The sequence below is a fragment of the Equus asinus genome, chromosome 6 (genome assembly GCF_041296235.1).
Source record: "Equus asinus isolate D_3611 breed Donkey chromosome 6, EquAss-T2T_v2, whole genome shotgun sequence".
NCBI classification, from domain to species: domain Eukaryota; kingdom Metazoa; phylum Chordata; class Mammalia; order Perissodactyla; family Equidae; genus Equus; species Equus asinus.
The window spans coordinates 40903428-40921044 of NC_091795.1; the positions used below are offsets into that span (position 1 = coordinate 40903428).

General features: G+C 52.9%; 2 protein-coding genes across 3 annotated transcripts; one reads left to right on the forward strand and one right to left on the reverse strand.

The window, feature by feature from the left end:
- The first annotated feature begins 105 nt into the window (after positions 1 to 105).
- Positions 106 to 4465, forward strand: PRADC1 (protease associated domain containing 1). The gene is made up of 5 exons (XM_014836637.3): positions 106 to 286; positions 2517 to 2617; positions 3122 to 3231; positions 3508 to 3675; positions 3902 to 4465. Exons 1-5 carry the CDS (start codon positions 220 to 222, stop codon positions 4020 to 4022), a joined length of 567 nt encoding a protein of 188 aa, XP_014692123.1. The 5' UTR covers positions 106 to 219; the 3' UTR covers positions 4023 to 4465.
- Positions 4466 to 4918: 453 nt separating this feature from the next.
- Positions 4919 to 16974, reverse strand: SMYD5 (SMYD family member 5). 2 transcript variants are annotated; one of them, XM_014836636.3, is made up of 13 exons: positions 16828 to 16974; positions 12967 to 13075; positions 12094 to 12233; positions 11504 to 11625; positions 11028 to 11097; positions 10312 to 10416; positions 9424 to 9486; positions 9132 to 9202; positions 8719 to 8825; positions 8267 to 8323; positions 7258 to 7352; positions 6485 to 6555; positions 4919 to 6383 (listed from the first exon to the last, which is right to left on the reverse strand). In XM_014836636.3, the coding sequence occupies exons 1-13, from the start codon at positions 16921 to 16923 to the stop codon at positions 6236 to 6238; spliced, it is 1254 nt and encodes a 417-aa protein (XP_014692122.1). In that variant the 5' UTR covers positions 16924 to 16974; the 3' UTR covers positions 4919 to 6235. The 2 variants fall into 2 exon arrangements, with proteins under 2 accessions (XP_014692122.1, XP_044628604.1); XM_044772669.2 differs by having other exon boundaries at positions 12094 to 12340; positions 16828 to 16945.
- Positions 16975 to 17617: the final 643 nt, after the last annotated feature.

Below are 17617 nucleotides of genomic sequence, written 5' to 3' on the forward strand. Positions count from 1 at the left end.
CTCTCGACCAATAGGAAGTGGGCTAGGGCGCAGAGGCGGAAAGTGCGGCTACATGACAGGCATCAGAGCCAATCAACCGTGGGCTTCGTTCGCGTCCGCCAACCAACGGCGAGAGCGGGTCTGGGGGCGGGAGGCCGGAGCAGCTGTCAGGCTGAAGTCCGGCGATCGACGCGCGGTGGGGCAGCAGGAGGAAGCGCGGCGCCGGGCCGGGCCCTGGAGATGGTCCCCGGCGCCGCCGGCTGGTGTTGTCTCGTGCTCTGGCTCCCCGCGTGCGTCGCGGCCCACGGTGAGCGACAACGGGCGGGGCTGCGCTGCGGGGCGGGGCTGGCCGTCCAGCTTGCATGCGTCTCAGGCCGGGGGCCACGGGTCACCTTGGGGACCCCGCGAGTTCGGGACAGAGCAGGTCCGGTCCGGGAACGGACGACTGGAGTGGGTGGGTGCTGGTCCCCAGGGACATGAGCTGAGCTCGGCCTGAGGCTGGGCTCTTAATCCTTAGCTCTCGACGTCGAAGCAAGACTACACCCCAGGCCCCACAAGATCCGACCCAGGTGGCTGAGGGGGCGCCCAGGAGGAGGAATAAGGGACAGCTAGAGATACTACAAGCTGGAGATATGTATGTGAGTAGTCACATACATATACAGGAGCACACATTCCTACACGTGGGCTCACACGCACAAGCACACAGGTACGCACAAAACCTGTTTGCACGTACAGGAGCACCTAAACATATACACCCATACACGTACATGAGCACATATGTATACCCACATTTAATTTACACACATCAGCAGATGCAAAGGCCAGGCAAAGATGTGTGTGGGGAGGAGGAGGAGGAGTTTGGTGCTAATTCAGGAAGCCTTCCTGGGAATGTCTATCTGTTGGGAAGTCCCCACTCCCAGAATAAAAGGCTGTATAGCCCAGTGCCAAGCCAGTGGAGCTCTACCTGGCAGCTGTGATTTGGACAGTAGACAAGGATAGCTAAAAGCACAATCAGTCCTAACCCTAGCACATAGTAGTGGCTTGGTAATTTGTTGATTGACTATACGCCTGTGACAGCAGCTTCTGCCCTTCCACATTCCTCTGGGCTAAGGAAACCAGGGACTCAAGTCCAGGTAAAACATTAAAGTTTGGTGCTGAAGAGACATTCCTACACCCCAGAAAAACCTGGTTGTTCTGGTAGTTCTCATCCTCAGTGCAATGAAGCTGAACATAGTTGTTGTTCACTCATTCAGCAGTCTTTATTGAACAACCACTATATCCTAGCCACTGTGTTAGGTAATGTGGATACAACATTGAGTGAAGCTACAAACTTATGGTCCTTGCCCTAGTGGAGGAGACATTTAACAAAAAATCAGGAATACTGTATAATTACAAATTATATTGAAAATGTCAATGGAGAAAAAGTACATTTTGAATGGACATAAGGGGAGAGCAGTGATAGGCAGAAGGTCTCTCTGAGAAAGTGACATTTAAGCTATAACATGATGGATGAGTAGGAGTGAACCAGGCAAAGAGGTAGAGGTGGGGTGGAGTGAGGGCAGGAAGCGTCCCAGATAGAGGGAGCAACTTGCGAGAAGACTCAGAGAAGTGAAGAAACTGAGAGGAGGCTAGCGTAGTTTGAATATAGGAAGGAGGATATGAGGTTGTAGTAGTAGGCAAGGGCCAGATGGAGCAGGGCCTTGCAGGCCTTAGTTAAGAGTTTAGATTTTAAGGGGCCGGCCCCGTGGCCCAGTGGTGAAGTTCTCGCGCTCTGCTTCGGCGGCCCAGGGTTTCGCTGGTTCGGATCCTGGGCGTGGACATGGCACTGCGCATCAAGCCATGCTGAGGCAGCGTCCCGCATGCCACAACTAGAAGGACCCACAACTAAAAATATACAACCATGTACCAGGGGGCTTTGGGGAGAAAAAGGAAAAATAAAATCTTTAAAGAGTTTAGATTTTAAGTGTGAAGGGAAATTGTTGAAGGATACTAAAGCCATGAGTAGTCACATGATCATATTTGCTTTAGGGCATTTAAGAAGGTCCCTGGCTGTCGTTTAGGGAATGAAGTAAGAATAGAGGCAGACAGACCAGTTAAGAAGCTGGAACAGTCAGGACAAGAAATGAAGTGGCTGAACTAGAGGGATGGCAGTGGAACCAGACAGTCAACTTTCAAGTTTTAGTGAGAATTGTTTTGTACCCAGGCTACCACATCTCCGCCGTGAAACTCTCAGGTCCACTTGAGAGCAAAGATGGATTGACCCTCAGAGAGAGGATACTGGAGCTCTCCGTCTTCCTGGCTCACCTGTGTAGCAGCAGCAGCAGCAGCTGTATCTCTGTGGTTACTAACTCTGTGTGCTCAACTCTGTCCTCTCCAGGGCAGAGACCATCTGTCCCACCACCTGGAGGATCCACTGGGCTGAAGCTAGGTCCCTGGGCCCAGACTATAGCCCGCCCATTTGAAGACACAGGTCTGTGATCTGAACCTGAACCAGCTCGTTCCCTGGAGGTTTCTCATCTGTACTGTTTCTCTTTCAGGCTTACGCATCCATGATTATTTGTACTTCCAAGTGCTGAGTCCTGGGGACATTCGCTACATCTTCACAGCCACACCTGCCAAGGACTTTGGTGGTATCTTTGTAAGTTCAGGGGGGGCCCCAGGTCTCTGACCCTGTCCCCACCTTCCTTCCCCCTACTAAGCTGAGGTGACCCTCTTATCCTTTCAACCAATATGGGAGTGCTGGGACAGGGAAGGGAGCAGAGTCCGGCTCTGCCCTCCAGGGCTGCCGTCAGAAGGAAGGTCTTCCTGCTACTCCTCTGGGTGTAATACAGACCTGGACACCATGGGGGAACACGTCTTTGGGGACATGAGATGGTGAAAAACCAAAGGTTCTGCTAGCTCTACCTCTGCACTATGTGACTTAAGGCAAGTTACCTCCCCTCTCTGGGTCCATACCAACCCCTCCCCGTTTCACAGAAAGGCAGGGTTGGGGAGGACACCTACTTGTGCTTTTGTGAGAATTAAGGAAAATGCTCAAGTGCCCAACACACAGAAATCACTCCCCGTTTCCTTCACACTTTGTCAGCCAGGTCCTAGAGCAGGCACATCTCCTCACACTCCGACCTGTCTAAATGTCTTTCAGCACACAAGGTATGAGCAGATTCACCTTGTCCCCGCAGAACCATCGGAGGCCTGTGGGGAACTCAGCAACGGTTTCTTCATCCAGGACCAGATCGCTCTGGTGGAGAGGGGGTGAGGAGCGGACAGGCACGGGCACGAGGGGAGGGCAGGCATACTGTAGATTCTGAGACCAGTGTTGGTGGTGGCGCTTTCAAAGAGCTGTTTTTAAATAATTCATCTTTTTAAGGGTCTTTAAGAAACATCTTAAGATTATCCATGCCATTTGGCCATTTACTTTTGAGCCTTTATAAAAAGCTCTCCATGGTCCTTTCATCCTCCCAGCTGAGATCTGGGGGAGGGGTAACTAGATTCCTGCCTTTCTTTCGGTCTCATCACCACCTCTTCCAGGGGCTGCTCCTTCCTCTCCAAGACCCGGGTGGTGCAGGAGCATGGCGGGCGGGCGGTGATCATCTCTGACAACGCGGTTGACAATGACAGCTTCTACGTGGAGATGATCCAGGACAGTACCCAGCGCACAGCTGACATCCCCGCCCTCTTCCTGCTCGGCCGAGATGGGTGAGGGCTTCTTGTCTCTGGCTGTATCAACACCCAGGTTGGGTGCCATGACTCGGGGAGGTCAAGGGCAATCTCCACTCCCTTCCTGCAAGCCTCATCTTGGGGTGCCCCAGTTGAAGGGCCAATAAAGTCCTCAGGCTCTGGAACTCCCAGAGTGATGGGGACAGTAGGGTATGATGGGGTGCCGAGAAAGTGACCATCGCCACCTCTCTTCATGCCCTCCCAGCTACATGATCCGCCGCTCACTGGAACAACACGGGCTGCCATGGGCCATCATTTCCATCCCAGTCAATGTCACCAGCATCCCCACCTTTGAGCTGCTGCAACCACCCTGGACCTTCTGGTAGAAGAGTTAGTCCCACATTCCAGCCATATGCAACTCTGGGCTGGGAAGGGGAAATCCAGGAATTCTGCTGTTTGGGATTTGGGGATAGCATTTGGGGACAGGTGGAGCCAGGGAGAGGAAAAAGGATTGGGCCTTGGCTAGGCTAAGGGAAGCCAAGGCCTTCCCTTCCCCAGGGCCCCCAAGGGTGTCTCATGCTATGGGAAGAGGCAAGGCCAGGCCCAAGGCTTCTTGGCTACAACCTGGAACAAAAGGGGCTAAAGGCAGGTGGCCCGAGAGCCACCTGTGATCTGCCACATCCCACCTGGCTCCAGCTTCCCCAGCCCAGGGCCTCCTCACAATGTCCTTCACAGCAGTTGCTGGAAGCTGGTTTAAGGAGCTGGTGTTTGAGGACTTAATAAACCCTCAGTGACTTTTTAGCAATAAAGCCTCTTATCAGGGTTGTAACTGTGTCCTAGAATAAGAGCACACAGGGGCGGGAGGGGCCTCCAAACTCACTCGTCTGGTTCCATGGCTTGTTTTGAGGTGAGGAAATTGATGCACAGAGATAAATGACTTGCTCAAGGTCCTTTAGCACTCAGGCTGCTCATCTTGCATCCCAACACAGCCTCCTGCTCAAGAACTCAGGAAGCCAGAGTTCAGTCCCCTGGGGAGAAGACTCAGAATCTGGTCCTGGGGATCCACACTGGGCCTCAGAGGACCTGTGCTCTTGTGCTTCAGAGACATTTGCATGGCAGAGTGTAGAGGAGACCAGAGACAAGCCTCAACTGAGGAGTTGCAGCTCCCACCTCCTGCCTTCACCTGGTCTAACTTATGCACCTTTGCACCACCTACATGACTGCCATGTGCCCTGGGGAGCTCACCAAGCCATTGTCCACAAAGCATTCCTGCAGAGGCCTGTCACCACTCACATTTTATTGAGAACAGTGGGCAGGCAAGGGTGGGAGGGGTGCTGGTGAGAGGTGTGAAGGAGTAAGAACCCAACAGGCCAGACAGGCATGCTCCACCTGGCTCTAGATCCAGGAAAGGGCCTGTGGGGTAAGCACCTGCCCTCCCGGGGAGCCCTCAGCAGAGGGACACAGCAGGCCCCTCAGGGAAGGTAGGTGGGAAGGAATTGCGAGTGATGGGTTATAACTCCCACAGCATCCAACCCAAGAGTGAGGGGTCGTGCTTATCTGGGGGAGGGGGACAAAGTCAGGGCTAATCTCAGAGTATCTAGCCCAGCTCGTCGAGGTTTCTGGAAGACTTCAACATTCCTCTGTGGAGACCCTAAAGATGGAGACTGAGGCCAGGAGAGCCCCTCACTGACCCATGTTAAACCGGTCCCAGGGAAGACTCTAGAGCATCCCACATTAAGGAGCACAGGTCTGTCATCTGCCAGGTCTCAGCCATGCTGCTAGAGTCCTCAACGGGAGAGGGTGTGAGGAAGAGGTGATGGTCCCCCACATGCCCCTCCTGAGGGAGGCAGAGGCCTCTTCCATACCCCACGGGGCCAGCCACTGTGCCAGGGCCTGAGGGACAAGGCACAAAGTACAGAGATTCTGGAGTCTGGGGAAGGGGTTAATCTCCACTCCCCTAGGTGTCCAAATGCTGGGGGTGGTGAGGTGGGGAGAGGGAGGTAATCCCCCTGGTTCCGTATTCCCTGGCAGAGAGGCTTAGTGAAAGTGCTCTGGAGGCCCTGTCCCCCTTCCTGCCTCTCCCAGGTGTGCTAGTGGTCAGAAAGTTGCCTTATCAGCTACAACGGAGGGAGGAGGGGAAGAAGGTGAGGGCATTTCACCCCACCTCCTTTCTTCTTCAGTGAAGTCAGGCTGTTCTCAGATTGCCACTTTGTTATCCTTTCATAGCAAGTGGAGAGGGGTGAAGCCTCAGGTGGGTGGGTAAGCATGGCCATGGGGGCAAGGGGAAGAAACATTGTTAGACCCTGACCTTGGTTCCAGCCGCTCACACCCTGGAGTGGAGGAGAAGGGGAAGGCCAGTTCTGAGAGGCTCAGTGACAGCACAGAGCCTAAGCCACTCAGCAGCAGTGTCCAGGGCATGGGGCCTGGTGAGGGGTGGAGGGCCTAGGATCCAGTCTCTGTCCTACCCTCTGGCAGAAACAGCTGGAATGGGGGGAAAGCAGGCAACAGGAGTGGGGAGTTCCTTCCAAGCCTCTTCTCTGGGGGAAGGCCCCCTTTTCCGGCAGGGTCTGGGGTAGAGCCCTTTCCAGGCAGGGGAACATCATACATCAGTCATCTCATCCCCCAGCTCTGCATCTTCTGGCTCTCCTTCCTCCTCCTCTTCGTCCTCCTCCTCCTCTGAGGTCACATTGGGTTCATCAGCCTCTGCCAGGCATTTGGGGCAGGAACAGACAAACAGATAGTTCTCCCTGCAGAGGGTGGGAGGATGGTGATGAGGGTGAAAAGTCAGCCATCTACCAGGACTGAAGGACCCCAGAGCCCAGCTACCCACCAGGTCCCCAGCTGGCACCTGAGGATCTTGTGGCGGCTGTGACGGCTGCGCTCCCGCTGACAGCAGTCTAAGTAGCTGATACAGATTTCCTAGAGGGCAGAGGACAGGTGGGGTCTCATGGTTTGTGCTCTCTATTAGATGGGATTAGGGCCTCCCCAACCACTACCCTATTTCCACCACTGCCCCATCCCCAGGAGCCAGGTCTGAGCTGCCCTTCAGCAAAGGGGTGGGCTGCCCTGATCCATTCCCCTGTCCCTCAGCAGGCAAGCCACTATGAGGCTCTAACAACCTGTGTCTGAGACAGAGGGACTGTAGTTAGCCTCAGGCCATTGTTAAAGGCAAGCAATGGCTAAGGTCTGTGGCTGGGGTCAGAGGTTATCTTGGTGCGATGTTACTTGCCCTGGAAGAAGATTCAACCAGGCTCTGTGCATTGCACCAACAGCCAGGACCCCAAACCCACACTAGCAGCCCATAGCCCAAGCCACAAAGAGCCATCTCCTGTTTTCTTAGAAGCTACAGACTTGTTGATCAAAAGGTGGCTGGGGACAAGAACCTGGGCACACAGCTGTTTCAAATACTGCTTTGAGGCTTTCTGGAGTTATTTTTTGAAGAAGTGGGGTTGGGTAGGGCATACCCATGGGCAAAAAGACATGAGTCCTGGGGCACATGGGGATTCAAGCCAACAGCCTCAACTTGGGGCTCTAGCCACTACTGCTCCCAATCCCTGGACAGAACTTGCAAGGCCCACTGCCCACCCACCCCCCACAGCTCCCAAGCCCCAGCCCTCTCACCTCTCCTGGCTTAATGTCCTCCAGGGCAGTGACATGCAAAAGGAAGTTGTTTTCTGGGAAGGAGGTCTCTGCATTAGGGACACAGCTGTGGTTGCCTGGGTCACAAGAGGCAGGTAATGAGGATTATTGACTAATAAAAATAACAGCCTCAATTCTGCAGAGCACTGAGTCCCATCCTTCCTTGTTCTCTGATCTCTGCTAGGGCTGTAAAGGTCCTGGCACCCAACTTTCCTGTCTCTCCATCCAGTGCTCTTTCCTGAAGACCATAGCGCACAGGCACAAATGCCCTCCCACATCACTCCCCTCTCCCACCCACTCTGACTGCCCCTGCTCTCCTCACTGGTCAGCTTCTTTTTCAGTTGTGTTCCCAGTGTCTGGCAAAGGGAGGGACAGCGCTGTGAAAGGGATGGCCACGCTAGACCACTTAACTCAGTCCCGTCTGCTACTGGATGTCTGGTAACAGCTGAGCCAGGCCCTCTGAGAGCCTAGTCTGGGAGGGGTAAAGTGGCTCCAGAGCCTGGGAGCAGGGGCTTGTGGTAAGGAAACCAGCAGGTGGGAGGCTGAGATATGGAAAAGACAACAGTCTGAGCTGGCTCTGCACCTCCCCATCACGTGCTGAAGAGACTCACCTTCTAACCTGAGCTCCCTCCTCCCAGGATCCTGAGGGCCTCCTAGGCTCTCACAACACCCCCCCGCCCCGTCCCCCCAAATCTCAGAGAACAGCGGTGGTGCAAAGCCCATGCTTCCCTTTGCAAAAATCAGAGCTCTGCGCCAGCCTTAGCACAGGGCCTGGCCCATTGGAAGGTTAATTTATATAGAAACATATACTAAGGCACAAGCAGTCCAAGGAATGAATAAAAAAATGCTCGAACTGTAAAAGCCCAGGGGAATCCCCAAGGAAGCTCAGCCCTAACCCTATGCTCAGATTTAACCCCACCAGCCTAGAAGTGGCCAACTGAGAGAGATGAACTGTGGCCATGAGGCCACCCTCCTCAATGCCAGGACTCACAGCAGCTCTGAAGCACAAAGAGGCCAGATCCTTCGCAGTTAAGGAACTCGCCAGTTGCTGTAAGACAGTAATATGCAGATGTTATTCTACCCATTTTATAGGTGGAAAAAGGACTAGGCTTCTAAGGACAAGCTCTGGCTCCATGGTCTTGCTGCCCAATCACGACTGTTTTACTTGAACTTGCTTCTCGGAGACATAAGCCCTATCTTTCTAGAAACACTATCCCTGTATTTATCAGCACTCTCCCACCCCCAGCATCAATCCTCTGCATGGATCTCAGGGTTACTTCTTGTCTGTGTATCCTATGGATAGACCTGAAGGTTCCCACAGGTATATAGGGATTACCTTCCCCAAAAATTAACTCAGAGCTCCCTGGGGGAAGACTGTGCATCCGCCATCTGACTGGGGGGCATCTCCAAGGTGGAGTGAGGCCAAGGCTCCATCTCACCAACCTGCCTCGATGTCCTTGTACAGCTGGTCAATGAAGGCATCCAGCTGCTCGCGGTCCTGAGGCTTCAGCTCCAGAGCGTCACAGGCATGGACCCACTGGCTCAGGGAGCTGGGGGTCCCAGGCAGCCAGGTTGGAGAGGAGGAGGCCCAGCTCACAGGGCTCTCCACCTCCAGGCAAGTTAAGCCCATTCCAGGGTGGGGGACCCATCTTCCCCAAGAGACCAGGGCTCCCAAGACCAGACTCTTCAGTCTCACTCTTTCTGACCCCCACCACTGTGTCTAGTCGAGCACTCTGACCAGAGTCACACCCTACTCCACCCTAACCTTGAAAGGAGCTGTGTCTACCTTCCTCAGTCAACCTCCCACCCACACCCTGAGGGACAAGTCCAATAGATCTGGAACATTCTCTCCTAACCTGGTCCCAATTCCTTGGCCATTGGTCCCAACAAGAGCAAAGAGAGACCGGAATCCATCAGGAGTGAACCACTGTGGGAGAGAAAGAGAGATGAGTGCTCAGGTTACAGCCACTTACTTTTCTTCCTGATACAACTCTCTGTTCAGGAAGTCTTCCACAAGTCAGTCCCATCTCAACTCCAGAAGACCAAGTCAGCTCTGGCTTAGCTGTCCCCATAGGAGACGCTGACCCAGCTGCTCCTGGAAAGTTGGAGTGACTGGGAGGCCATTGGTCCCACCTTCCCCATGCTCACCTGGCTGAGTGCTTCCTCATAAAGGGCCTCTGTGAAGAGTCTCCGTAGAAGTTCCAGCTGGCCCTGGTTTAGGGGAAGGAGGGAGAGACTTGCATCGCTGGGCATTTCCCATTAGCTTCAGGCAGACCAGAAGACCAGGTGAGGGAAGAAAAAAGGGCCAGCTCTGTAGAACGAGCTTTCCCTAAGGAAGGCCACAGAGTCCTTATTTCCAAAGAGCCTTGGCAGTCTGCTGGCCTGCTCCAACTGAGGGTGGCAACTCCCAAGTTCCTCCCTGTTTTCCAGCACTTGTACCAGCAGGGCTGAGGCAGCTTGGTTTAGAATGTCCGTCCTCACCACCCGCTTCCAGGCTCCTCAACCTGGCCTTCAGACCAGCTCGACTCCCCCTCTCCTTTCCTCAGACTTCAGTGCAGGAAGGCCTGCCCCAGATGCCCTCTCACACACCTGCCTCCACCTTCAGGCAGCACCTGCACGGAAGTGCACTGTCCTTAATGAGAATGTGTAACTCTTTGATTGCGAGTGGGCACTAAGTACACCGGCGGCTAAAATTCTCCTGTGTCACACTGCTCCCTGAGCCGGTGGACCCCCAATCCTCCAGTTTCCATTATACCTGATTTGCCGACTGCTATCCTGTCATGACGTACTGCCTTCCCACATCAGGGCACCCTACCCCTCCTTCCTCTGTCGTCACCCCACTTCCCAGTCTCAGGTCCACGTTAGGTCATGAAGTTAAACAGTAGTAGGAATATAAGTCCTCTGAATAGATTTTTGGCCCCAGGCTCTAACTCGTTCCTGTGGCTGGGAAGGGACCAAATGTGGAGCTCCCCTGAGATAGCCACAGAACATCCCAGGCTACTGGGGGTGAAGGGGGGGTCATGGGAGAAGACGAACCTTGAATTTGTCCCCAAGGAGTTTGTGGACAATTTCTTCCTCCTCATTGGCTGTTTTATTACAGAACTGGGAGAAGAGCCTGATCCAACGATCCTTATCCTTAGCCTGCAGCGAATAAATATACTTCAGGGTCATGTTCACACATGCCCGTGCATGCAAATGCACACAAGGACTCAGACACCCACCTCCTTACTGCCACTCCCACCCACGTGGGAGGGGTAGCTTATGATTTTAAAGCCGCCACCATCAGAGAAACACCATCCACATGAGCTTCTAGGTAGACCCTTCCTCTGCCTGGGGACTTCCTCCCCACCGTGCCCACACCAACCATCTCCCCAACTGGGGCCAAGCTAGCCAATTCAACAATACTAAGAAAATAGGAGAATGAGGCTGAGGAGCAACAATATTAATGGAAGGGATCAGAGTGGCTTCTCTCACTTTATGTGAAAGACACAATCCTGAAAAAGTGGTGCTTATAAATTGAATGCATGAATTGCTGCTGCACAAGAAGTCCTCTCATAGATCCAAGATGAGGCCCCACCCCCCTGCCAGATTTGTGGTTAGCTACCCCGAAGGTTTACGTAGCAAGCAGCTCTCCTTTGGGAAGCCCAGGAGAATTCTGCATCCAAGCCAGGGTCTTGAGGTGAGGAGGAGACTGAGGCCAAGGGTTGAATGAGGCCAGAGTCAGCTTCCCTGGGAGGGTCAGGTGGGCTTACCTGCTTCACTGTGGCCACCATTCGGGCCATTAACATGATGCTTGCAGTCTCAGGAGGGTAGTGAACACTCCTGGGGACAAAGAAAAAGATTGGGCCTAGAAATTCCCTCCCCAGTAGCTGAGTTCAGGGAAGCCCAGTCTGATTGCTACAGAGAATCCTTCCTCCCAACCCATTTATAACCAAAGAGAGAAAGTCATCGGCAAGGACTTGGGCAGAACTTGACATCCCTATGGGCTTAATGTTGCTCTTTCTGAGAGTGTGTAAAATGCCCAGGATGGTGGGACTGGCAGCTCAGATTAAAGGCAGAGGGTTGGGTGATATGCCCTCTGTTTAACCATAAGAATGGAGGAAAAATCTAGAGGACGGTAACTTAAGAAAAATAGCTGCATCTGCTGAGCTCAAGCAGGCAAGCAGACCTATCCTTTCCCAGACAGGAAGGGAAGGATAAATGAAAGAAGGGACGAAATGCCACCTACCTCCATGCCTCCTGCAGCTTATTGAGAGGATGCAGGGGGTCATCCTGGGAGGGGCCTGGGCACAGGACCTGATGGTACTGCTCAGCAGCTGCCACCCGACATTCTGTGCTGCAGTACATCACCTGTTGGAGGTCAGCACCCTAGGATCTGGCCATGAGGTGAGGCACACATGTCCCATGTGGTACTCATCTCCTCTAACTGCATTCCTTCCACAAACAGCCCTGAGCAGGAGCTCGGTGGTATCACGAGATGAGAAAGCATATGGTGCTCTGGGGGCATGTGAGAGGAGCACCTAACCCAAGCTTCTAAAACCATGGGAAGGAAAGAAAGCTTTTCAGGTAGAGGGGAGAAGCCCTGATAGGCTCCCAGGAAGAGGGCAAGCTCCCACCAAGCCTACTTTCTAGACAATGGGACTGGAACAGGGAGGACGAAACTGGAACAGTAACTGAGCCTTTTCAGTATCTTGCCCTACACTGTGGTTCTCAAGGGCCATGACCAGGTCTGTCCTCATGCCTATCTCCCCTGAGAAGACTTCAGCTAAGGCCTCCCTTACTGGGCCCCCTTCAGGTCCACTCCCCTGGGACGCTCACCTGGCAGTGGGGACAGCTCTGGTGGAGGTCCTTGCGCACAGTGCACAGCTCGGGGTGAGGCAGAACCTGGCCTGGCTTCCCGGTCAGCCTCTGAGCATTCTCCTCTGCCTTCTCCAGTGCCCGAAGGCAGTGGTCACAGGCTGAGGGAGACATGACAATGTGGCTTGAGAGACGGCCACGTTTATCCTTTTACAGCAGTGGAATAGTGCCTGGCACATAGTGAGTGCTCAATAAACATTTTGGAAGTCTGTGAATGAATGACTATGTTAAAGAATGGAACGAATTCATGAATTTCACATGCATTCAAAGGGAGATGACTCCCTCTTACCCCGCTGGAGTCCCCATCCCTCCTGTCAGACTGTCCCTACTTCTCAATGGGACTTAGTCTGTGGGGCTCCCCTCCCCTCCCCCAGACTTGGCTTTCCCCACATTCTGGCACCAACTGACCCTCCTTTCACAGTTTGTCTCTAGCCCAAGAAAAGTGTGAGAAAAGCACGTGGCTGGCAAAGCTAAGGGCATCCTACTTGCTTCTAAGCCCTAACTCAGCATTTTGACCCAAGGGCACATGGCTTCTCTTGGTAGAGGGCTGCATTCTGCCCCAGAGCCCTTTAGCATGATGTCCAGTCCCTTATACTGTGGGTCAGACTGAGTTCCACCTGCATGACAGTCCTCCCGCAGGGAGCACTTCAGAAGAGCCTCTCTACGGCAGACTCACAGCCCCAAACAGCCTGAGGTTAGACAGAGGCGTGTTCTCCAGGGGAGACAGCCTTTCCTCCCAACACCCAGAGTCCAGAGACGTCAGCCAGTAGGGATGAATGCAGCTCTCTTCCATGTGCAAAAGCAGCTGGCCCAGCAGCCATGAGATGTGCTCACCTCGGTAGCGATAAAGTGCATTCCACAGAAACTGTGCAGCCACCAGGGGCCGTTCTACGAAGATGGTCTCCCCCTTCTGGATCAGCTGGGTAGCAAACAGCCCCTTTCCCTAAGAGGGCACAGAAGGAATAGGATGTCCATAAAAAGAGACAAAGGACATAGCTCCTGGAGGGCCGCCCAGCCTCACCCTCACGTGCCTCCCTCTCAGCAGAGGCCTCTGCCTTGGGAGGGCTCGTGGAGCATGGTCAGCACCCTCCATAACGGCCTCCTCTGGAAATGCAGCTCTGACCTACTTTCAGTCACACTTCTTTCAGCCTGTTCAGAGCAGGGGGCCTGGGACGGGGAGGGAGACACCACGTCAGCCATCTCAGAGTACTAAGAGCAGGAGAATTTTTAGAATGGCCGGAGCAGGCTGGGGCCTCCTGTACCAGGAGCTGGTAATAGCAGGGCGTGATAAATGGCAGGGCAGCCCTCCCTGAGGTACCCCTTGCCCCTCCAGGATCCTGGCAGTGATACTGCTGTTCAGGGTTGCAGAGAAATCCTATACCACGGGAGAGGGAGGCCTAGTTTGAAGGAGAATGTGCCCTACTTCCCTGGTCGGCTGGGTATCTGCAGCACCTAGCACAGTGCCTCGCACCCGACAAGTTCTCAGGTGTTACGCTGAAAGGAATAACTAAGCCTAGCACCAGTCCTAATGCTAACTTGCCGTGAACCTTTGAGCCAGCTGCTTCACTTCTTTGCATCTGTTTCCCACATGAAAAGTGAATATGATGATAATACCTACCAGGCAGTTTCCAGGATGCAATGATATAGCACAGGTGAATGCACCTCATGAGCTCTAGCTGCTTACTACTCAAAGTGAGGTGATGGACTGGCAGCACAGGCATCACTTGGGAGACCGTTAGAAATGCAGAACCTCAGGCCTGACCTCAGACCTGCTGAATCAGAGTCTACAGTTCAACAAGATGCCCACGTCAGTCACAGGCATGTTAAAGTCTGAGAAGCACTGGTCTAAAGCACTGTATACATCACGCAAGGGATGAAGGATGAGAAAACAATTGCTGCACTGCCATTTCTCAAATGTGCTTCTAGACCCAGGCAGTTACTGACCCTGCTGGGCACCTACTCCCACTGTTCACTTAGAGAATAGGGGAGTGCCCCTGCCAACACTGAACAGTCACAAAGGAGAGGAAAAAAATGACTGACACACCAGTGAAATGTCCTGTCATGTGGCCTCCCGGGTAGCTCCCTGTTTCCTTCTAGCATTGGTGCTCTGGCTAGACAGGGGCGTCTCCCAAAGTCAGAGGGAGAGGATGTGTAGACCAAGATAGGCCCTGAGCAACCCAGGAGCCACAAATCTCACCCCTCTGAACAACTCTGGGAGTTCTAACAGCAGCGTGGGACAGCTGGAACAAAACCACTGAGCACAACCATGCACGCACCCTTGGTTGTCTTCCTAGAAGCCCCACCTCCATGCCTTGTAGCCCCTGGGACCCCAACTAGCAAAATGAAAACCTGGTCTTCCTCTATGGAATAAAAAGATATGACAGAGACCCACATCATCTCTCCCAATCTCAAATCTTAATGTTAGATAAATATTAATCTCTTTCTGGAGGACCAAATGTAGAAAAGATTTAGTAATCAAAACAAAGGGAAAAGAATCAGAGCTATTCTTCCACGAAACCACTCACCTCTAAAACATATGAAAGTGTTTCAAGAAAAACAGCTCTTATTCATATTACCAAGAAGCTTCAAGAAAACGCAAACTGAATGAAAAGGGCACAAACTATGCAAAGATAGTTCCAACTTGAAAAATAAGCTTTAATAAAAAGATTGTGCAAAACTCTAAAACTATGTGGTAAATTTTAAAATATTTATGAAATGGATGATTTTCTAGAAAATATACATTACCACAACTGAATTCAAAAGGAAGAAAGCTGAGACGGACTAATAAGCAGTGGTGATATGCACCAGTGTGGCATTCGGCTGGCATCCACTGTATTTAGTCAGGTTTCTGTTGTGACTGGTTGTGTCCTCGGCTCAGTAGTTGGTAAATTTTTGAAAATCATTCCTACCAATATCCATAGAAGTGACAGAGAAAGTGGTCAAAAACTACCCCCCACTGAGGCCCCTAGTCTATCTGGTTTCACAAGCCAGCTCTCTTTAAACCAAAGCACAAGTAATTCTCATGCTATCTAAACTATTCAATAACGGGAAAAAATGGAAAGCTTCTCCATTTTACCAAAAAACAAGCATTACTCTGATGTGGCAACCTGAGGAAGACAGCACAGAGAAAAAAACACAAACCAATCTCCCTTGATGAATATAGACGCAAAAAACCCAGAATAATGCATCTTGTCACCAAGTCTGGGTAGCTATGTGATTTTCTGCAGCAGCACATCAGGTGTGGACACGGAGACGGTGGGGTGGGCAGCTCCTTCTTCCAGAGCTGGGATTTTGACAGAAGACTGCGATAGGACAACTGGGCAAGGAGAAAGGCGGAAGTGATGAAGCGAGGGAAGAAATCCAGAAAGGAGGGGCCTGAGGGGTAGGGTTCTAAAGTGAAGGTGAATGTCTCTGCCTGCTAGGAGTGGCGGAACGGAGACACCATCAAACTGTAAGCCAGCCAAGAGCCCTAGAGGCCCTGGGGTGAAGATGGAGATGTGAGCAGCTGAGGAGACCAAGGATGCCGGGAAGCTGATTTACCACGGATGGAGAGGAACGCTCCAGATGCTTCTGGAGTGGAAAGAGAACAATGGAAGGTTGGGTTGGGGAACTGGATCAGTATGAAGATGCGGAGAGCAGAAGACAGAGGAGTAGAAGGCAGACGTCTTGGACAAGGACACACACAGCCACTACTCATGATAAATTCAAGCTCACTAGTAAACAAAGAAATGTAAATGAGAACAAAGCGATTCCATGCTGCACATATCAATTGGCAAAGATAACCAGAAAAGAAAATACTCAGTGCTGGACAGAAAAAAAGGTTGTGTGTGCACAGAAATTGAGCTCCAAGACCTTTCACCTCAGGGTCAAAAAAACAAGATCCAACATAAGGGTTGGTACTTGGTAATAGGTACTTGAGTGAACTGTGGCCCGCCCACGAAATAGACTATTACTCAGCTGTTAAAAATTAATACGTAGAAATATGTTTGTTGATATTGAAAGATTTACTGCTGAATCAAAAAGCATTTTCTAAAAATGTAATTTTAATATACATATTTGCACACGTATAGGATTATGAGTGATTTTTACCTTCTCTTTTTTTTACATACATTTTCTATCTTTTTCTACAATGAACTTCCAAAACACGATAATAAAACGACAAAATTCATTTCCTGTTTAAACCCTTCCAATGCTCCCACAGGCTTCGGGCTCCAGTAAAAATGCCTTAGCACTCCGAGGCGTTTCGTGAAGGGTTCTGGCCTCTCTACCCACTCTCTAACCCCAAATCTCATTCAGAAGGTTCCCTGAAGACGCACGCTTTTTTACACTCGGTTCCCTCGGCTCAGCCCGTCCCCGCCCACTGCCCCCGGGGCCCAGCAGCAATGTCCCCCGGCCCGGCCCGTTGGCCCGGCACCCCCCAACCCGCCTGGAGCAGCCACAGCAGGGCCGCTGGCAAGCCGGCCCGGTTCCGCGGGGAGAGGGTGCGCGCGGAGGCCCGGGAGGCCCTGGTTCCCGCGTGACTGCCCCGGAAGCCTGCGCGCGGGGACAGACAGGGAGCCCCCGACCGCGAGCAGGGGCCAGAGCGCCGCGTCTGAGCTCCAGAGAAGCCTCTAGGCTCCGGGCATGGGGCCCCGCGGGGCTGTCTCCAAGGCAGGACAGGGTGGGGGCTGCCGACGGGGTCCGTCCCGGCCTCACCTTGGCGCTGCTCACAAATCGGACTTCCACGGCGACCCTGGCCCGGCCCGCCACGCCCACGCAGAAGGAGAACACGTCGCACATGGAGGCCGCCATCTTGGGCGCGCCTCCGCCTTCTGACCCTTGACCCTGCCTCGACCCGGGAGGCCCCGCCCCCCTTCGCCCACGGCCCGGGCGTGACCGTCTGCAAGGCTGCGAGAGTTCGTGCGCTAGCGAGTCCAAATTCTGGTCTCTTTTATCTACGTGTTTAGATCACTTAGTTCGTTGACTGGGTGTAGCTGGGCTTTTGTGCTTTTCCATCGGTACGGTTTTGTCTTCGGGGCCAGAGTGTACCTCTATATCAGAGAGTGTGTGTGTGTGTTGTTTTGACGTGTCTGTGTCCGACTTCATCTTTGTATGGATGTCTGTTGTCTCTGTCCACCCAGTGGCCACTCTTGAGTCAAGAGGTCTTTGGACCCATCCCTGGACCCAGCTGAGGCGTGGGAGAGCAGCGGGCTGATTTACTCCTATCCCCTGACCCTTAGCCCGGACTACCTTACTCCACCCATCCGTCCCGCAAAGAAAGTCTGATGCAAGATTTCCCTTCTCTGTGGGCCTCTGGCAGCGGGGCAGACAGTCCTGTGAAAGATTAAGTGGGACCTGAGTCTCCCTCAGACTCTTCAGGGGCTTAGGGACCTTGCAGCCTGGGGTCCCTAGCTGGGGGTGGGAGTGGGGAATGGAGGAGGGTCCATAGTTGACCTCAGGTCTGAGGACCCCTGAAATTGTATGCAGAAGTGTGATAGGCACATTG